General features: G+C 43.9%; 1 protein-coding gene across 15 annotated transcripts in view; it reads left to right on the plus strand.

Moving 5' to 3' along the window:
- The window catches only part of LOC120727269 (triple functional domain protein), an 81974-nt gene extending 67567 nt beyond the window's left edge, over positions 1-14407 (plus strand). For 5 of the 15 annotated variants that reach the window (XM_040021505.1, XM_040021506.1, XM_040021493.1 and 2 more), the window contains 26 exons: positions 35-134; positions 249-492; positions 1081-1203; positions 1412-1605; positions 1698-1868; positions 4240-4335; positions 5154-5302; positions 5416-5482; positions 5584-5687; positions 5788-5857; positions 5953-6042; positions 6125-6217; positions 6365-6415; positions 6535-6612; positions 6701-6892; positions 7788-7968; positions 8082-8339; positions 8433-8899; positions 9659-9906; positions 10040-10287; positions 10582-10744; positions 10884-11005; positions 11091-11169; positions 11262-11462; positions 11568-11706; positions 11848-14407. In XM_040021505.1, coding sequence (XP_039877439.1) covers positions 35-134; positions 249-492; positions 1081-1203; positions 1412-1605; positions 1698-1868; positions 4240-4335; positions 5154-5302; positions 5416-5482; positions 5584-5687; positions 5788-5857; positions 5953-6042; positions 6125-6217; positions 6365-6415; positions 6535-6612; positions 6701-6892; positions 7788-7968; positions 8082-8339; positions 8433-8899; positions 9659-9906; positions 10040-10287; positions 10582-10744; positions 10884-11005; positions 11091-11169; positions 11262-11462; positions 11568-11706; positions 11848-12399 — 4480 coding nt within the window. In that variant the 3' untranslated portion in view covers positions 12400-14407. Of the gene's footprint in view, positions 1-34; positions 135-248; positions 493-1080; positions 1204-1411; positions 1606-1697; positions 1869-2645; positions 2706-4239; positions 4336-5153; positions 5303-5415; positions 5483-5583; positions 5688-5787; positions 5858-5952; positions 6043-6124; positions 6218-6364; positions 6416-6534; positions 6613-6700; positions 6893-7787; positions 7969-8081; positions 8340-8432; positions 8900-9658; positions 9907-10036; positions 10288-10581; positions 10745-10883; positions 11006-11090; positions 11170-11261; positions 11463-11567; positions 11707-11847 lie in introns of those variants that run through there. The other 10 variants (XM_040021494.1, XM_040021500.1, XM_040021501.1 and 7 more) reach the window with 9 other exon arrangements.
- The last annotated feature ends 5167 nt before the right edge of the window (positions 14408-19574 follow it).

Here is a 19574-nt window from a genome sequence, read left to right on the forward strand (position 1 = left end):
GAAACCTTTTATTGATCGTGTGTGCTCCCGCTAGGGATGGAGAGGACCTGGACAGTCAGGGTGAAGGCAGCAGCCAACCAGACACCATCTCTCTGGCATCACGCACCTCTCAGAACACACTGGACAGCGACAAGGTGAGAACACACACACAGAGCTCAGAAATGATGCCCAGACCTTCTGCAATTATGAGCTTTAAAAACAAATGTCATATGGAGCAAAGGTCTCAGTGATGGTCTTGTCTTCCACAGCTCTCCGGCGGCTGTGAGCTGACTGTGGTCATACACGACTTTATGGCCAGCAACAGCAATGAGCTGACGGTGCGGCGGGGTCAGACTGTGGAGGTTCTGGAGCGCTGTCACGACAAACCAGACTGGTGCCTGGTCAGGACCACAGACCGCTCTCCTGCCCAGGAGGGCCTGGTGCCCTGCTCTATGCTCTGCATCGCCCATTCCAGGTCCTCCATGGAGATGGAAGGCATCTTCAATCACAAAGGTACAAAAATGTAACCTAATTTGCTTCACTGGCAAAAAGTCACTGATATGATGAAGTGTAGAAAATCCAAGCTTGCATCCATGTTGCCATGGAAACACTCATATTTCTGAAGGCACCATTAATGCTGAATAACTATATACTGTTTTGGGGACAGATGCTGCTATCTAGCTTGTGCTGATGATTATGATGATGATTTCAGAGAAGAACTGTCTTACTAACCATGCACTGCACATATTACACACATTGGCTCTGCAGTAAAGGGTCTGGGACGCAGGCTGGTTAGCAGCTGAAATCCTGGGCTTTTCTAAGCATTTCACTTAGAAAGCTGCAACATTTGGTCTCCTCAGTGTCCAGATGTTTTTGGAACATATTGCTGGCATCATATTCAAAATCAGATGATGTTCTTCCACTAAAATGAATTTTCTCGGCCTTCACATTCTGATTTGCCATCTACAAAAATTAATAATATTTAAAAAATATGCTTTAACTTTACAGATGACTGTATTGTTTCTTGTCTTTTTTGAGTACAGCTGTTGTTTTTGGTCTCATTTCTGGAATTGGCATCACAGGGCTTGTTTTCACTTACAGCTCTGTATTTCACAGACACACTGTCAGTGTGCAGCAATGACTCCATTATGCCAGGTTCCTCTGCTACGCTGCAGCCCGGTCACGGCATCGGCTCCCACACCTCCCCGGGGCCTAAACGACCAGGTGAGATCGCCAATCTTTATTTGAAAGGCTTTAAAAAAAATCTGTTTAAAAAAAAAAAGTACAAAGTATTTTAAATTTCAAACTGAGGAACAAAGTGATGAAGCTGTCAACTGTAGTTGTAGATAAAATCCAGAGTTTTTAACTGTTCGCTGCAGTTTCGGTGAATTAACTTTAACCTGTGCTTTGTGCGTGTGTTTTGGTTTCTTAGGTAACACGCTACGGAAGTGGCTGACCAGCCCGGTGCGACGGCTAAGCAGTGGTAAGGCAGATGGCCACGTGAAGAAGCTGGCCCACAAGCACAAGAAGAGCCGTGAGGTGAGGAAGGGCGGAGAGATGACGATAGGCTCTCAGAAAGACTCGGACGACAGTGCTGCTACGCCTCAGGATGAAACTTTGGAGGAGGTGGGTGGATGCAGAACGCTTGACACTCTGTGCCATCCTCAAACCTGTTACAAGAGAGTTAAATGGTGCTTTGTCGTCCTCGTGTTTTGCAGAGGGTTCGTAACGAGGGCCTATCGAGCGGTACGCTGTCCAAGTCCAGTTCTTCGGGAATGCAGAGCTGCGGAGAGGAGGAGGGCGAGGAGGGTGCAGACTCAGTACCTCTGCCTCCACCTATGGCCATCCAGCAGCATAGCTTGCTGCAGCCAGACTCACAGGATGACAAGGTGAGGAGAGTTAGGGCGTTACAGCGGGGGACCGGGGACCAGATGTAATCAGCTCACATCATTCTTTAAGATTGTAGGTCAAGAAAGGGCATGAAGAATCGTGTTGTGAGGCTTGCTTTTTAGGATTGTGTTGATCTGGAAATTGCCAGCGTGCTTTGTGTTCTGAACTTCTGGTAGACAAACGGAGTCACACAGATTTTGTCTTCAGTATTTATAACTGTTAGAAAGTGTTAAATTTACTATCCACAAAAATCTACCCCATTCAAAATTGGCTTGTTTTGCTCGAAATGATGAGATGCATATCTGAAGTCATCTCTAGCTGCCTGCAGTGTTTTCTTTCAACAGAAGTGTGTCCTAAAGGTTTTTTAAATACATTTATTTTTGATCTAGTAAGTATTCATTTTAAATCTGCAACCGAATCAAACCCACATTTGGTCGCTTGCCGAGGCCGGGGGTTGGTGTAAGAGGTGGTGTAACATCTGCAGTCATTGGTTTCTGGAAAACACTTTCACTCATTTAAGTTTCTCCCACTTTTTCCCAAATAGGACCATTTCCTGACACGGTTTAAGTGACCCTTAGTTTCAGTTGTGCATAGCATTTTATCTTGGCGTGTTGCATCATATTCTCCCCTCTCTTCTAAAACAGAAAGCAATGCAAAGTCTCACGCAGCCCACGTTTCCTCCTTGACTCAAGTGGAGACTCCTCTGACACTAATTTCTGTTTCTCTTTTTTTGTTTTGTTTCCTGGTTGTATTGTTTGCTGTTTTCCATGCTGTAGCATTACCTTGATTTATGTCCTGTCTTTGCTTTGTCTCAGTTTCCATACCTCTCCATCTGAAGTGTCCCGCTCTTCCCCTTCTGTCTCTTCCCTCGGTCACGTCTTCAGTTCTCTATCGTTTTCCCCCTTACTCTTCAACTCAAAATTGTATTTTCTAAAACCTGAAACATGAAGATAGAAGCTTTTTTCTTTTTCCTTTTTTTGAAATCCACATTTCTCTGTCCCTCTGCCTAACTTTTGTATTTTTTGCAAACTCTTAAACATTCCTGGATTTCTCTACTTAAGATTTCCCCCTTTTTCTTCTTCTTCGTCTATGTTTTTTAAGCTTTACATGTTTTGACTTCTGCCTCATTTCTTTGATCACACCTCTGGAGCAGAGAGGTGTCTGGCGGATGAGTAAGGGCTTTAAAGCAAAATGTACATAAGGAGAGGATGCATGTAGCTCCTAACTCTTTTTTCGTTAGTCTGTAAGCATAGCGCAAGACTGCAGCTTTTTTCTGCATGTTTGTCAGTTATAGGCTGGGATTGACCATAAAATTAGTGGATCTAAATCTGAAAATAAAGCGGTAAGATCCCCCAGCAGCCCCGCTGGATAATCTAACTAAGAGGCCACAATGAGGTGAAAATTCATAAGCACCCCTTCTTCCTCTCCCCCAACTCCTCACCACCCACTCCGTCCCCCGCCTGCTCGTCCTCATCTCCTTTTACCCTCTGTGCGTTAACCTCATTAACCATGCGAGTAATTGGCATCTCTAAATGCTGGCGAGGCCAGAAGGGCACACAGCATCACCCAGAAAACCTAATTGGGGAATGTCTTGAAGCACAGCACAGCAAGGGTGAGAGTCTCCTGAACTATATATATATCTCTATATATGCATACTTACATATTACTCTTTCATTCTAGCTCTGTTAGCATTCTTTTTTTTTTATTCCAAAGGCCGCTCATCACCATCTGAGAAAGCAACACAAACATCTTTCACTCACACATCACCATTTTTTTGACCTTCTGCCCATCACTATTTCAAAGACTTCTATTTTTCTTCTCTTATCTTCATTTCAGTCACCCTACTTTCAGCCTCATGTTTTGTTTTTTTTACCTTTTCATTGGCCGCTTTATGAAGTTCATATACGTTTTGACTTTCTTTAACCTTGAGTTATAAAAACCCCACCCCCTGTCCTGGGGGTTTCACTGATGGGAGCATATCGTGGATGAATCTCTTCAGATTACAACATTTAACAAACATTTTCACTAAGTCATTGGTCGCATCAACAACTAAAATCCACTTAAATGCCACCACCAAAAGATAATTGAATCTTGTCTTCAAGTTATTCTCAATGAAAACTCCAGCATGGCTTTTAACTGTAAGCTCTTACAACTTACTTTAGGATTACATTAGAAACAGACTTATTTCTGTTTCAGAAAGGATGGAAATTACTCCTAAAGTGTGATGAGGCTTGATTCAGTTCTGAAAAGTTTAGTGGTTCCTTTTTTCCCTAAAGAGAGTTATTACTTCAAAATTTAGACTGTCGACTTGCATGGCTTTTCTCACGCTTGTTGGTTTTCCTTCCTCTCATCTCTCTGCTTTTTGCCTAGACCTCTTCTCGTCTGTCGGTCCGCCCGTCCAGTTCAGAAACGCCCAGTGCCGCTGAGCTGGTGAGCGCCATCGAGGAGCTAGTCAAAAGCAAGATGGTAGGAAATACCAAATACTCACACCAACCAGGCCCAGTTTATCAGAAGATACCACAGACTGTATATAAAAGATGGACGTAGCAACCATGCCATTGCCAAATCCTTATTTTGACTGCCATCATGTGAATTTTCGGAGCCTGGAGTGAACATATTAAGACGAGAGGGTGGAGTGCTAAGCTAATGCTAGCAAGCTTAAATTGGCAAGTTGCTGAGTTTCACTCAGTAAAGCTGAAGTATAAACTTCTTGAACAAGGGTTGCATTGTTTGTCCAAAATTTGATTAAAATGTTCAAAAAAACACCAACATTAAGAAAACAAAAGAAAGGAAACATGGTTTTGAGGTCCAGTTGAGTGACTCTGAGTAAAAGTGGTTAGGACAGGTAGCTAGCAGCTATAGCTATAGCCCACGTTAGCATAGCTGTCACTGAAAGTGTCCACATGCCCTAAACTTTAAAGAACAAAATCTAATTAGGTGAGTTTAAAAACAACAGTCCAGTGTTTACGAAGAGCAAAAGTAGCTTTAGAAACCATCTAGCAATCAAGTAAGTATGATGAAAATGAGTCTGCCTCAAGTGGCCATCAGAGGAACTGCCGGTTTTGGCATTAGACTTTTCCTTTGTTTTCCAGCTCCAGAAGTTTCTGCTTGATTCAATCGCATTAACTCTTTGTTAGCTTCATATCAGCTAAATTAAATATATTTTTCTGCATTTTCTGTTTATTAAGCTTAGTTGTGTCCATTTCAGAGTCATTAGGATTAAGAGACTTTATATAAAGGAAAGAAGGATTTCTTCTTGTGAACAAACTGCTTTTGTTGTGCAGGCTCTGGAGGACAGACCCAGCTCTCTGTCTGTAGAACAAGGAGACAGCAGCTCTCCCTCTTTCAACCCCTCTGACAACTCCCTCCTCTCCTCTTCCTCCCCCATTGAAGAAATGGACGAACGCAGGGCCAGCATCCTCAAAAAAAGACAGTACGTCTACTGCGATCTCACGCAACAGTAGACTAATGTTTAGGGAGCTCTAACGCTGCTTTTATAGCTCTCATTTTAAGTCTGCCATCTGTGTTTCTCCTCTCTTGCTCTAGTTTCATTCTGCTGGAGTTGGTGGAGACGGAGAGAGATTACGTCAGAGACCTCGGCCTGGTGGTGGAGGTAAGTTTAGTGAAACATTTTCTATGTGATGGATCTTAAAATGAGTTCTGCGAGCTTTGGCGACTTCCTGTTGTGAATCCTTCATGTGTTTCCATCACAAGGGCTACATGAGCAGAATGAAGGAGGAGGGTGTCCCTGATGATATGAAGGGAAAAGACAAAATTGTGTTTGGCAACATCCATCAGATCTACGACTGGCACAAAGAGTATGTAGGGGAATGCACACACACACAGACGTGTGGAGACTGTAGAGTTTTCCCTGTCCAGAATCGGCGCTTCAGTAACTTCTGTTTCTGTGTCGCTCAGTTTCTTCCTCAGGGAGTTGGAGAAGTGTTTGGAGGACCCTGACAGACTGGGACCACTCTTTCTCAAACAGGTTGGTCTGCAGGGAATTTCCAGCTCCTGCTTTCTTTGTAATTGCTTCCACACATCTGATCAAAGTGTAATTGTGTGTGTGCTTTATCTATCCAGGAACGGAGACTAAACATGTACGTAGTGTACTGTCAGAACAAGCCCAAGTCAGAGCACATCGTGTCCGAGTATATCGACACCTACTTCGAGGTTAGACTCTGGTATTTTGGCAGCTTTAGGTTCAAGTGTAACTCATTATGCAGCTGTTAAAGAGACACATTTGATTTTGTAGGACCTGAAGCAGCGGCTGGGACACAGACTGCAGATCACAGACCTGCTCATCAAGCCAGTCCAGAGGATCATGAAGTACCAGCTGCTGCTCAAGGTTAGGCTGTTTCTATGCAGTAGAGGGCGCCAGAGCCCCAGCTGCTGCTTACTTACCCTTTATATTTCCACTGTATCCAAATGCCCCTCGCTGTTACACGTAATGTACAAAGCTATTATTTTACTTGTGTTTGTTTGTGCATTTTAGGATTTCCTGAAACACTCTAAAAAGGCTGGGCTCGAGTCTCCGGATTTGGAAGTGAGATCCGAATAAAACCCCCCAAAAAGAAACACGACACAAAACATAAATTTGAAAAAGAAATTATGCAAAACAGTTTGAGCGATTATACCAGTCTTGTTTATTTCTGACTCTTCCAGAAAGCAGTGGAGGTCATGTGCATTGTTCCAAAAAGGTGTAACGATATGATGAATGTCGGCCGGCTTCAAGGGTTTGATGTATGAAGCCATTTTTCTCAGTGATCGGTCAAGCAATACAACATCTTCCTTAAAGCGTGCGTCAACATTTCTGTCTCTTTGCCTCCAGGGGAAGATTGTGGCTCAGGGCCGCCTTTTGCTGCAGGACACATTCATGGTGTCCGACCCCGACGGCGGTCTGCTCGGCCGGATGAAGGAGAGGAGGGTTTTCCTGTTTGAGCAGCTTGTCATCTTCAGTGAGCCCCTGGACAAAAAGAAAGGGTTCTCTCTGCCAGGCTTCCTCTATAAGAACAGCATCAAGGTAATGATTTAAGGAGGGAGGATGTACACTTGTTACTTTCCCCACTTGAAGAATGTCTGTTAATATGCTAACAATGAGGAACATTTCTCCTTGTTGTTTGCAGGTTAACTTGATTTAATTATTCCTAGTTGTGTAATCTTGTTTTAGTGAGCAGTTTTAAAGTCAGAAGAATATCTTTCTCAGAAGAATAAACCATGTTTTCTATAAAAATAGGCCACAGGCTTAGTTTGGCTCAGCTTCAAAAGCAAAAGACATTTACCTGAAGCAGAGCTTAGTCTGTCAGTCTGTCTGGCTCCTCATCAAGTTCATGTAACAAAAGCTCAGACGGTGCTCTTTTTAAGTTGCTGCATTGCACTGATTTTAGCAATGGACTCTTGACACTCAATAGTAGTGCAGTCCCAAGCTGCCTTTGTTAAACGTCTCTGAGTAGTTTATATCTGTAAGGCAGGTGAGCGTGAGGTGAGAGGACGGCATGTCCGCGCTTTCAATAACAGTGCTGGTTAAGCCTCAAAATGCATCCTGAACTTCGCTGTACTCTGCAAGAGCACTTTTCACATGTGTGAGAGAGGGAGGGGTCGAGATGTTGGGACAAAATACTGTATACCATTCTTGATGGACCATGTAGTTACATTAATTTAAAAGCCCTGTGCTCAGTTGGCGTTAACCCTTCATTCAGGGCTGCTTTTAATGACATTTGATTTTATTTCTCAAACATTTCCTTCTGCCTGTAGTGAACCTTTAAGCCTTTGCGTATAACAGAGGAAAGTAAGGAAATTGAGCCCATGGGAAATAAAAAAAATACAAATTTAGGAAAGGTTGACATGATTAAATCTCAATATTTCTGTGCCGCTGACTCTGTTTGATGTGTTTTCCCTGTTTTCTTTTTTTACACCAGATAAGCTGTTTGGGTTTGGAGGAGAATGTGGAAGGTGATCCCTGTAAGTTCATTCTCACTTCTCGGTCAGCCAACGGCGCCGTGGAGTCCTTTGTGCTTCACTCCTCCCATCCAGGGGTGCGTGAGGTCTGGACCCTTCAGATCAGCCAAATACTTGAGAGCCAACGCAACTTCCTCAATGGTAGGCTGCTACACACACACAGACACACACAGACACACACACAGAGGACTTATAGGTGATGTACAAGAACTGCTGTGTACATGGCCACCCTTGTCTCTTGCATCTTATCACAGCTCTGACCTCACCAATAGAGTATCAGAGGAACCATGTAGGGGCAAGCAGTGCGCCCAGCATCGGAGCTCCAGGTGGGGGCAACAGCGGTTCTAGTGCAGCCCCCGGAGGTGGAGGTGGAAGCTCCCAGAGTAGCTCCATCCCTTCGGGACCCCAGGGTGGCTCTCGTCGGCCGTCCAGGATCCCGCAACCCTCCCGCCTGCCCCAACCCCTACGTCATCACCCCGGGGCCGACCCGGATGGCTCCAATAAGATGTCAGGTATGAAACGTCTGTCTGTCCTTGTGAAATTTGACTTGTTTGACCCAATGAAAGATGTGACTGAAGTCTGAGTTTTACTCGCTTGTGATCCAGGTTTGTCCCCTCGTCCTGTCCCTCCTCCTCTACTCCCTGTGGGGGGCAGCCCGCAGGGCAAGCGCCCTATCCACACCATAGAGGACCAAGCTTATACCCCCATCCCACGTGCTACCGTTGGGCCTCTGCCCTCCACACCCACTTCTAAACCACGGCCAGGAGCCGTGTCTCCCATGGCCTCCCCCATGGCCACTCCCGCCTTTGGCAAGGACACTCTCCCCCCTCCCCCTCCCAGCCCAGGCCAAAACCAAAAGTCTGGATCTGGATTCTGGAGCTCAATGCCGGGCTCTCCAGCCAGCCGGCCTGGCTCATTTACCTTTCCGGGTGAGGCGGGAGAGACTCCGGTGCGACAAAGCTCAAATCAGAGCCAAACCCACAGACACTCCACGCACAGCAAGGAGGCCGACCGCATGAGTACGTGCTCATCGGCCAGCGAGCAGTCCATCCAGTCCACCCAGAGTAACGGGGTAAGACCACTACCTGCTGCCCAGTGCTGATCCGACTAACCCAGCAGCAGAGGGGGGGCCAGTCTGTCCTGTCTGCCTTGTTGTCTCCTGTCCTGCTGCCAGCGCTACTAATCTGTCCCTTACTACGCATCTCTGACAACCTCCACTGCTCTTCAGCATCATCCTCTGTAGCTTTAGACAGTTTCTGAGGACAATCTCTAGACAAAGGCTTCAACTGTCAACATGTTTTCAGGCTCAAAATCTTTCTAGCGGACCTCGCTCACCTCTTCACTGATTATCTTTTAAGGCTGTCTCTAGATTCTTAACTCTAACAAAGCTTACTAACACTTGACTTCTTCTGGGCCGTCTTCATGGTGTGTTACTTAAATGTACTTTTCCTGCAACTAACTTCTGATGTTTGCGGTTCACCTGCAAACGTACTCAGAGATCCTTTCATTCAGCCTAACGTTTCTCCTCTCGTCTTTGCGTCGAGGTGCAGAGCAAAGACGAGTGAAATGGAAAACTTCATCTTATTCCTGCCTTTCTTCATCCAGTTAGCCTTTTCCGAGAAGAAATTAATAAATCCCTGTTTTGTCTTTCTTCCGCTCGAATTTCTTTTTACAAAGCCTCCACTTCTTTTTCTCTTTATCTCATCAAAAGTGGCACTCGCTAGAGATGTCACCCCACATGTTTAGATTTGAAAAAGTTACCGTGTTTAATGCATAATCGCTGCATGTCCATCTGAGTTTGCCCTTACCGTTTTCCATCCCTGTGGTGCAGAGTGAAAGTAGCAGCAGCAGTAGCGTATCCACCATGTTGGTGACCCAGGACTACACAGCTGTGAAGGAGGATGAGATCAGCGTCATTCAGGGCGAGGTGGTCCAGATCTTGGCCAGCAACCAGCAAAACATGTTTCTGGTGTTCAGAGCATCCACCGAGCAGGGCCCCGCCGCCGAGGGCTGGATCCCCGGATTTGTGCTGGGACACACGTCGACCATTGTCCCCGACTGTCCCGAGGGATCCATCAAGTAAGAGCAAGATGATTTTGGGGGGGGGGGTGGAGGATTATTTTCAAATTCATAATATGTGCACTTGAGATTCTCATCTGCCGTTTTTATCAAGACACTGAGCTCACTGCCGTCATTTTCGTTCTCCTAGCAGGAAGTCTTCATCCTGGCACACGTCCCTGCGTATTCGCAAGAAGTCTGAGAAAAAGGAGAAGGAGGCAAAGAAGGAGACAAAGCTGGAAAATGGTTACAGGAAGTCCAGAGATGGACTGGCCAATAAAGTTTCTGTAAAGGTGAGTTTCACTTCACTTCAAAACTCTACAGCGATGCCTCGAAGTTACAGACTGTTGACATTTGTTTATCTTTCTTTCCAGCTTCTAAACCCAAACTACATCTATGATGGTGAGTTTGAGCTCCAGACCCGATCCCTCAACATTGTTCCAGGTTTCTCTTTGTCACTGCAGCACACTGCAGGAGCTTGTCTGTATCAGACGCATTCTCACTGCACTGCAAATATCAGTTGGCTTTCGGCTAGGTGTGGGGTAGAGGGTGCTGCTGGAGGCGGGACATGTGATGCTCACTTGCTCCCTGCAAATTTTCCATAACCTGCATTCTCATTGGCTCAATGTGGCATTACACTGATTTGGAGCCTGTCTGTCAAACAATGGCAACAACAAATCTCTTCTTTCCTTTCAGTTCCCCCAGAGTTCCTTGTACCTCTGAGTGATGTGACATGTGACAACGGAGAGAGCGTCACCCTAAGGTGTAAGGTTTGTGGGCGACCCCGGGCTACAGTCAGCTGGAAAGGGCCCAACCAGAGCAACCTCACTAACAACGGACACTTCAGCATCGCCTACAGGTAAATAGCCGAGCAGGTTTTACTCCTCGCATCAGCTTTGTTGAACACAATAACTCGAGAGTGAACCTGCCGCCCCACTAAGCTACACTCACCCTGTTATGATGGAATAGATGAATAAAGGAGTGTGTGTTTGTTTCAGTGATACGGGTGAAGCGACTCTGCGGATAATCGGCGTAGCCTCTGAGGACGATGGCGTTTACACGTGTGTTGCCACCAACGAGCTGGGCAGTGTGACATCATCAGCTAGCCTCAGAGTGTTGGGTGAGCGTAGAGACAGACGTGAAACGTATGCGATGAGTGTCACTGCAGATTTTATTGAACCACCTCCTGCTTTCATGTGTCTCAGCCGTGTCCACTGACGGGGTCCGAGTGAGCTGGAAGGATAACTTTGCGTCTCACTACACTGAGGTGGTTGAACTGGGAAGGTAACAGACACGCTGTGAGAATTCAGAATATAAAAGCTACGACAACAAAAAACGATAAAGTAAACGGACCGACTGTGTCGTCTTCTCGTCAGGGGTCGTTTCTCTGTCGTCAAGCGCTGCGACCACCGGGGCACCAAACGCACGGTGGCTGTGAAACACGTCAACAAGAAGCTGATGAGGAGAGACAGAGTGACCCAGGAGCTCAATCTGCTCCAGAGACTCCAGCACCCGCACATAGTCACCCTGATTGACACCTACGAAACTCCCAGCAGCTACGCGTTAGTCCTGGAGATGTGAGTAAACAGCAAAGGCGTACAGGCGGCGTTAAACCCTACATACACACACACACAGCTCTGTCACGCCATACCTCCGACCTGATGTTTTGCTTTGGGTTTCAGGGCCGACCAAGGCCGTCTGCTGGACTACATCGTGAGCTGGGGGAATCTGACTGAGGAGAAGGTGGCCTGCTACTTGAGGAACGTTTTAGAAGCTTTACACTACTTACACAACTGCAGAATAGCACACTTGGACATAAAAGTGAGTCCTCACTTTTTCATTTTCCTCCAAACATTGAAGCCATAAAAAGGTTGACTGACATGTGGATGCAGTGCGGTCATGTACAAACCATGATGATGAATGAATGAGAATCCATGAGGCTAATCTTTGCTCTCGTTACAGCCTGAGAACCTGCTGGTGTCCCACACCGCCAGCGGCCAGCCAGTAGTCAAGCTCACAGACTTCGGTGATGCCGTGCAGCTCAACAGTGCCCACTATGTTCACCCTCTGCTGGGCAGCCCTGAGTTCGCCTCCCCAGAGCTGGTCCTCGGAGAGCCCGTGTCGCTGACCTCTGACCTGTGGAGTCTGGGCGTGGTCACCTACGTGCTGCTGAGCGGCGCCTCCCCCTTTCTTGACGAGAGCGCAGAGGAGACCTGCCTGAACATCTGCAGGCTGGACTTCAGCTTCCCCAGGGATTACTTCCAGGGCGTCAGCCAGGCGGCCCGGGACTTCGTCTGCCTGCTTCTGAAGACCGACCCGGGCAGAAGGCCCCCGGCCGGCCTCTGCCTCCAGGAGCCGTGGCTGCAGGCTGGCCAAGGCGACGGCCGGGCAGAGGGCTGCTTGGACACCTCCCGCCTCATTTCTTTCATTGACAGGAGAAAACATCAGACCGATGCCCGGCCCATCGGAGGGGTCAGGAGCTTCATTCACGGTCGCCTTCAGCCTCGGGTTTGAGCAGCTCTCAGCCTCAGCGCTCCGACCACAGCAGGAGACGCTGCTCAGTTTGGGGTCCAGCACTGAGGTTGAAGAGACTCTTTATGGTCTCGATGTAAAAAGAAGGAGAAAAAAATGAAAGCTGATCTCATCCTCTTTCACAGATTTTTCACTAAATAAAATCCTGTTATCCTTTTAGGTTGTTTATTTGAGACCTGCTGAGGTCTTCAGCCAATCAGAGCCCAAGAGAACGGAGTTCTCACCAATCATAAATGAATGGATGCCCTCGTCTACTGCTGCTTGCTGGTTTCGTCTTTTTGTAGTTAAGTGAACAAAAACAGTTTTAAAAAAACTATTATGAAGTAAGTTATTTTCCTCTGCGCGAGTTGAAGCTGATCAGAAGAGCCAATCGATCGAGCCTCAACGCCACCACACGGGCGCAGCTCCTTCAGGAGAAACCGATGCCAACGGAGCTCGCCACAGAGAGCAAATCGCCCTCCAGGAACAGACGGTGTGTTTTTGTCTTTTACCCTTAAACAGTAACTGGGATACTTTTGAGAAGCAACCCTTTCTTATAGAAACAGTGTATAGAAAGGCACAGTAGTGTCTCTGCGATTCCAAGGAGGAAAAAAACAAACACATCATTGTAGAAAACGCTCATAAGTTGAAGATTCGTGTGCTACTCTGGACACTGCAGACACGCGGCAACCGCGACAGAGCTCATCAGCTGAGACATTTATACATCAGAGCTTCTTGATGGCTGCGCTTACATTAACGTACCCTAATCTAATCTAAGAACACCATGATGACCGTGTCGTGAGTAACAAATGCTGCACTGTCCAACCCGAGAAGAAACGATAGACGTTCATCTTTTTTTTTCTTTTTTCTTTTGTCTTTTCCTGTGTTGCGCAGATATGACATGTTTAAGCCTTACCTTGTATAGAGACTTCGGCCTTCTTCCCCCTCACGTTCGCAGTGGACTCGAGACTGTTGGAGCCCTCGGTGGCAGCGCTGAATGTGGAGGCGGCGGAAGATGAATTTACTGTAAATGCACTCATTGTATGTTATGTTTGATTATCATGTGCAATGTTGCGGCTTTAACATTTTATGCAACTATTTATGAAAACATCTGTTGTATCTGTAATAAATCTAGAGAAAAGCATGTACTTGGTACTGCAAGCACTGCTGGTAGTTTGTGTTCATTCGATCGCCGAGTGTTAACGACCGCTCCGGGGCCAGAGGTCACGACCTACAATCATCACGTTTTGATCAAAACTAATTTAACACTTTTTTTTTGTACTGTATGCCTCTGTAGTATTGGTACACCAAAGTTGCTCTAGCTTTATAGTACTTAATAAAGAAATGGTTTTATTGTGATTACGTTTCACTTGCGTTAGGCCATCCATGACCATGTTAAAAGATTGTTTACACGAGTAAATGTCAGAGGAACGCTTTTAGTTTACTCTCTTTATACCTTTATTAAAAAGGTGGGAGATTAAAGGACTGAAATGTACTCTTGGATGGGAGCTGAATGCAAGATTTTACTTACAAAGTGTTGTTTTCACTTTATGTACAGATACATGTTGCCAAAATATTTCTTCCATTTAAAAAAACAAACAAAAAAAACAACAACAACAAAAAAAAACACCTTTAAACGGTAACTAACCAGTAACCACACAAGATTACTATGGTAACAATAGCACAGATAAGTCCAGTAAGGGGTTATGATTAAATCAGCCCCCTCCTAACCTTTTTTAATTTATTTCAAAAGGTGTACACACAGGCCATTTTAAAACAAGAAAACTGGACTGGATACCTCAGTTTGGGGGGTTTTTTGTTGATTTTTCTGTTTTTGTCACTTTGTTGTGTTTTTGTTTTCCCGTTTTTGTTTCATAAATTGTTGTTTTTTTTTTTTTATTATTATTATGTTTGCATGTATATTTCTTTGTACAAATCATACATATTCTCTCCTGTAAATAGTGTCATTTTGCCATCACTTATTTGAAAATTAAACTTCATGAACACACAGGCCCCGTCTGACATTTACGTTCTTTTGTGTTTGTTTTTTATTGTTTGTTTGTTTAGTTATTTATTTTCTTGTGGGGTGGGGGTGGGGGGGAGTGGGGCGGAGGGTCTTTAAACGCTGAAATAAACATTAAAGCAAGTTTTGTTTAGATCGGGTTGCAACATTTTCAAGACTTTGTTCATTTTTCCATCATCTGCTCACTACTTTCTTTCTCTCTTTTTTTTCTCTGTACAGGTCAGATGGTTTGATTTTGTACAATTCCGTGTTCGAGTTTAGTGACGCAGGCTGACGTCATCATTTACAGGACTGGTAACAAACTGATGCTCACACTTGCCTAAAATACCTACAAATACTTAACACTTTCAAAACTCTTCATTGGGACTTTTTCTTTTCTTGATTTGTTCTGCATTGGAAACTCATACCGTTTGAGCTCTATATGAAAGATAAACAGAACTTTCAGGATTTAAAAGCCAGTGCACATGTGCACTGGCTTTAAAGTGGCATTAATCCTAGTGACCAGCAGGGGGGGAGTGATGCATTTGCAAAGAAAATTTAAAAGGGGATGCAATTAAAAATGCACATGATACAATTATGGTCTCAGTCCATGGTTTCATATTTTAACTGTTCCTACACGGTGTTATTATGAAATGCCTATGCTTAAACCCAAAGTTTCCTCCACAGGGCGTCTGGGCTTCGCTTTAGCGAGAGGGTGAGGAGCTCAGTGTAGAGCTGTTACTCCTCCACATCGATGGGAGGCAGTTGAAGTGTTTCAGGAGACCAGGAGAAAGAAGATGTCCCTCAGCTGGCTTGGGAATGCCTCACGCTTCATTCACAGCAGGGCAGTCATGTTCGTTTGTGCATGTATTTGCCTGCAGAAGACAGGTTTTCAACCAGTGCAATCCTCAGAAATCCGTGCTGCACTCTGCTCGACGTGGACGACGCTGTGTGTCGCTCACATGCTGAGTTGTTGACGAGTGAGGTGAAACAGAGTTCACCAGCAATGGGAGAAAAGCAAGAACAAATTAAAATAAATATTAAAAACTACAGCGTGAAAGGTAAAGACAGTGGTTTCAGTGAACATTCTTTACTTTTTTAAGCATATTTTGCACTTCAGCTCGTTGTCTGTTAAACTGTACGTACTTCATCAGTATTTTATAAATAAATTTATATAAATAATATATATTAGATGAAAAACACGGGGAAAGCAAAGGTTGTTCTGTGTGTCCACTGTTTATATATCAGGCCACAAGATGAAGAAACCAACGGGCAATGTTGGCTGCATCCATCTTTTATATGTGGTCTATGGTACAGACACTTATCTGCACACTGCATATCTGCTGTTTCTTCACCATAACACTCATAATTTGTCAGCTGTTATGTCTCCTAATACTTGAATAACAATTTTAAAGACTCCCGCAACTAGTAGTGCTGTGGAGCCACTGGTTGTTGCTTACAGGTGGGGACATGTATCTGTACTGAACGGCATGTTATGGTAAGTAAATGAATGAAGAAAACTCCACAGGATTCTTTTAATATTGTCCGATATGCGTAATCAGTCGATTACATCATTTTACATCAACATTTTATATTGTGTGTGTGTGTGTGTGTGTGTGTGTGTGTGTAGTTAGATTAGCAGCCATTTAGCGTCTGAGTTACCACGAAACATTTACAAAGATCAGTAGGGGAGACCGGGGATAGTTGTAACGTGGGTCAGTTGTAACACTTCCAGTTTCTCCAATCAGGGCTAAGTTTCAAATGATGTGACTCATCCTGTGCATGCCCAATTCAGTTCTGCTATCACATGTGAAAAATCAGCACATTTTGTCAAACACAGACAATTTAACAGGAAAAAAAGTAATTTGTATGCCAAAAAGTAAGTTTTTCTACTTTATTTCAATTTCTAATAGCATTATCTGCTTTGCAGTTAAACTCATCAAACCTAAATTATGTTATTTGTATGTCTATGGGGATATATTCTGTGTAGGTCTTTAGAGCTAGTGTTTTAGCTGTTGGCTGTAATGTTAGCTAGTTCATGGCTATAGGAGTCTGGGTCAGTTGTAACAGCAACAGTCTGGGTTAGTTGTAACAATAATGCAGATGTTACAACTTACCACACTATTACTTTAACTTATATTAAACAAGTTGGGGCAACGACATCAGCAGAGAGAGGTTCACTGGTTGCATTTGTATATGCGGTTAATGCCATTGGCAACACAATTCCTCCACTGTTTGTGTTCCCACACATACATTATGCAGACCACTGTGTCAGAGATGGACCAGTAGGAAGTATTGGTAGTGGAAATAAATCAGGATGAGTGCAAGAAACAGATTTCCTCATCTTTCTGAAGCACTTTGCAAACCACACCAAGGTAAGCCAGGATAAAAAGTAATGAAATTGCGATGCTGGTGAACAACTACATTTTTTCTGCTTCATTGTTATGTTCAAAATTGGTGCAAGAGTTGTAGGTTATAATGCCCACTGAGCCAATGAGGACCAAACTCAAGGAAGACCAACCAAAATTAATGAAATATTCAGTTGCAGAAAATTCCATAACTTGTCTTTTTTGGGGGGGTTGGAATATGTTCAAAAGCTAGATTTCTGCATTCTGTCACACACACACAGCTACATAAATGGCTCTAAGTGCATTCATGTGTTGAATAAAAAAAGATTACATGTTAATGTTTTGTCAGTACTGTCAATTAACCCAGACTATGGGGTTAATTGCAACATTTCACTCTTTGTGTTTGAGACCATACCATGCAATGGGTAATTGTGCTGCAGAGAAAATAGCTGCACTATGTAATAGCAGAGACATGTAAATACTTTGCATTACATTTTGAATCCACTACCTTAAAAGAGCTCTAATTTACAGACAGAAATGTCAAAAATGTTACAACTATCCCCGGTCTCCCCTGTCGGCCTGGCTGTGATCTCTGCCACAGGTAGTAAAGTAAGCTAAGCTTGTTTGACTATCCGCTACAAAGTAGTGAAGTTTCTTTAAAGAACAACTGAAAAACGTTACCCTTTAACAGCTATGGAAGCGGCCTTTGCAGGGTTCTAGTCAAATACCTGGTCTGTACCGCCCCCAAGTGGCTCTTCTCTTATATTGACGAGCGGCTGCTTTACAAACCTCACAGATATTGACGACTTAAAAGTTGTTTTGGGTGGGAAACAGATATTCTGTGTACACATATCTACATTTCACCTTATGAACAGAGCGATAGGTCAAATATCCTATAACATTTGCCCAAATTCATTCATTTAAACCATCCAGAATGTCCAAAAAGCTTCTGTAGAAAATGCCTTCTAAAGACAATTTTTTAGGTATAGCAGAGTCGTTATTAATCTTTTTTTTTTAAATATTTTATTGTATTTATTTAATCTTTTGTCAAATGTGGCTTTCTGGTATTGTGGTTAAAACATCTGTATTATACGTGAAAGTTTCCTGGTTTGGTACTGTGAGGATACACAAAACCCACCCTCAGAGGGTCATTAGCTAGTTCACAAGCCCTGATTGTTGGGAAGTCTGTCTCATGAAGAGCATCCGGTGTAAAATCTGTGCCAAATCAGACATTTGGATCATTTTGCTGTGGTGACCTCTTGGGAAATAAGGGAGCAGCTGAATGTAGCTCTGGTTAATTAGTATATAATAAAACCTGTTACTGCAGGGTTGAAGCAAGCAGCATTTATAATTTTCTAATCCTGGGTTAGTGAATATTTTTTGCTGCTGTAATACCGTGAAATTTTTATTTCTTCTCCAGATGTGCACAAATGTGGGTTTAAAAACCCGATACGGTGTTTCCGTTTCGTGCTCACAGTTTCCACTCTTTATAAGACATTAAAGACCAGTTAGAAACACTTATGTGTGAACAGATCTTTGCACCATCTGGTGCCTTATTTGAACTTGTATGACTCAAAGTCAGCAGGTTTCTGACACTGGGGGCGTTCACGTGCAGTGGGATGTTCCAGTACTTTTTAACTGAAATAAAACTGACCTCAGCATGGGTACACTTCTCCACATGCCTTGAACTGGCTTTGACAGCTTTTGCACAGGACGGGCAAGATTAAAGTGTGCAAACAGGAATATAACATGTTACACAAGCAAGATCAAATTGCATCGATTTACTTTACTCGTGCTTTTGTCTGTAGGTAAGTCAAACTAATAAAATAAATTATTTGATTCAGGTAAACAAAAGTAATTCCAGTGACATACAACATGTTGCTCCAATGATGCAGTGGTGCAGGTTGAGGTGTTATCCTTTTCTGCTTCAGTAACATTTGATAACACTGATAATAGCAACTTGTGAGGTGATAGATGCACCACTGTGTTGCCCAGCTATTTGTATACTTACACATAACATGTAGCCTAACTACATGTGATGTTAGTTAGTGTTCTACCCTGTCCTAGTTTAGTGGTAATTGGTCTCAAAAAAAAAAAGCACTGGACTGGCTTTTTGCACTGCAAGCTGCATCCACACACCTAGATGGACAGATCGGGGGGTAGTGAGGGTTCACTGTCTTACCTGAAGACCTTATGAGTGTTGGACAATGTGCTCTAAATCTTGAGCCACCATAAAAAAAGGAATATTTGGGGACCTTAGTGGAGAGCCAGGTAACCAGTGAAGTGGTCCATCCGGGAGATGTGACTAAAAACAAAAAGTATCATTTGTACTACACTCCGCACAAATTATTAGTTCAATTGAAATCAGTTGTAATTATATAGCGCTAACTAACAACAACAGTCACCTCAAGGATCTTTATATTGTGAGATGAAGACCATACAGCAACACAGAAAACAATCCAACAATCAGATAACTCTGTATGAGTGAGTGGGAAGGAAAAACTCCCTTTTAACAGGAAGAAATCTCCAGTAGAACCAGGCTCAGGTAGGGGAAGCCATCTGCCGTGACTGGTTGGGGTCTAAGGCTCATCTATTTTTACTCAAATGGCTAGTGGGTTTTATCAAAAGAAGTAAATAAAAGAATAAAATAAATAAACAAAAGCAATTTCCTTTTAATGTTACTTTATCTTCTGCACAAGAAGGGAAATGCAGAGGTATGCAAAGTATGCAAGACCTGGATTGAAAACCAGGAACAGGTCTGATGAATCCAAATTTGAAAGTTCTGGTGCAACAAAAACTTGCAGAAACTCTACAGTGACTTGCAGTAT

Source organism: Simochromis diagramma, unplaced genomic scaffold (assembly GCF_900408965.1).
Source record: "Simochromis diagramma unplaced genomic scaffold, fSimDia1.1 OVJJ01000753.1, whole genome shotgun sequence".
Classification (NCBI taxonomy): domain Eukaryota; kingdom Metazoa; phylum Chordata; class Actinopteri; order Cichliformes; family Cichlidae; genus Simochromis; species Simochromis diagramma.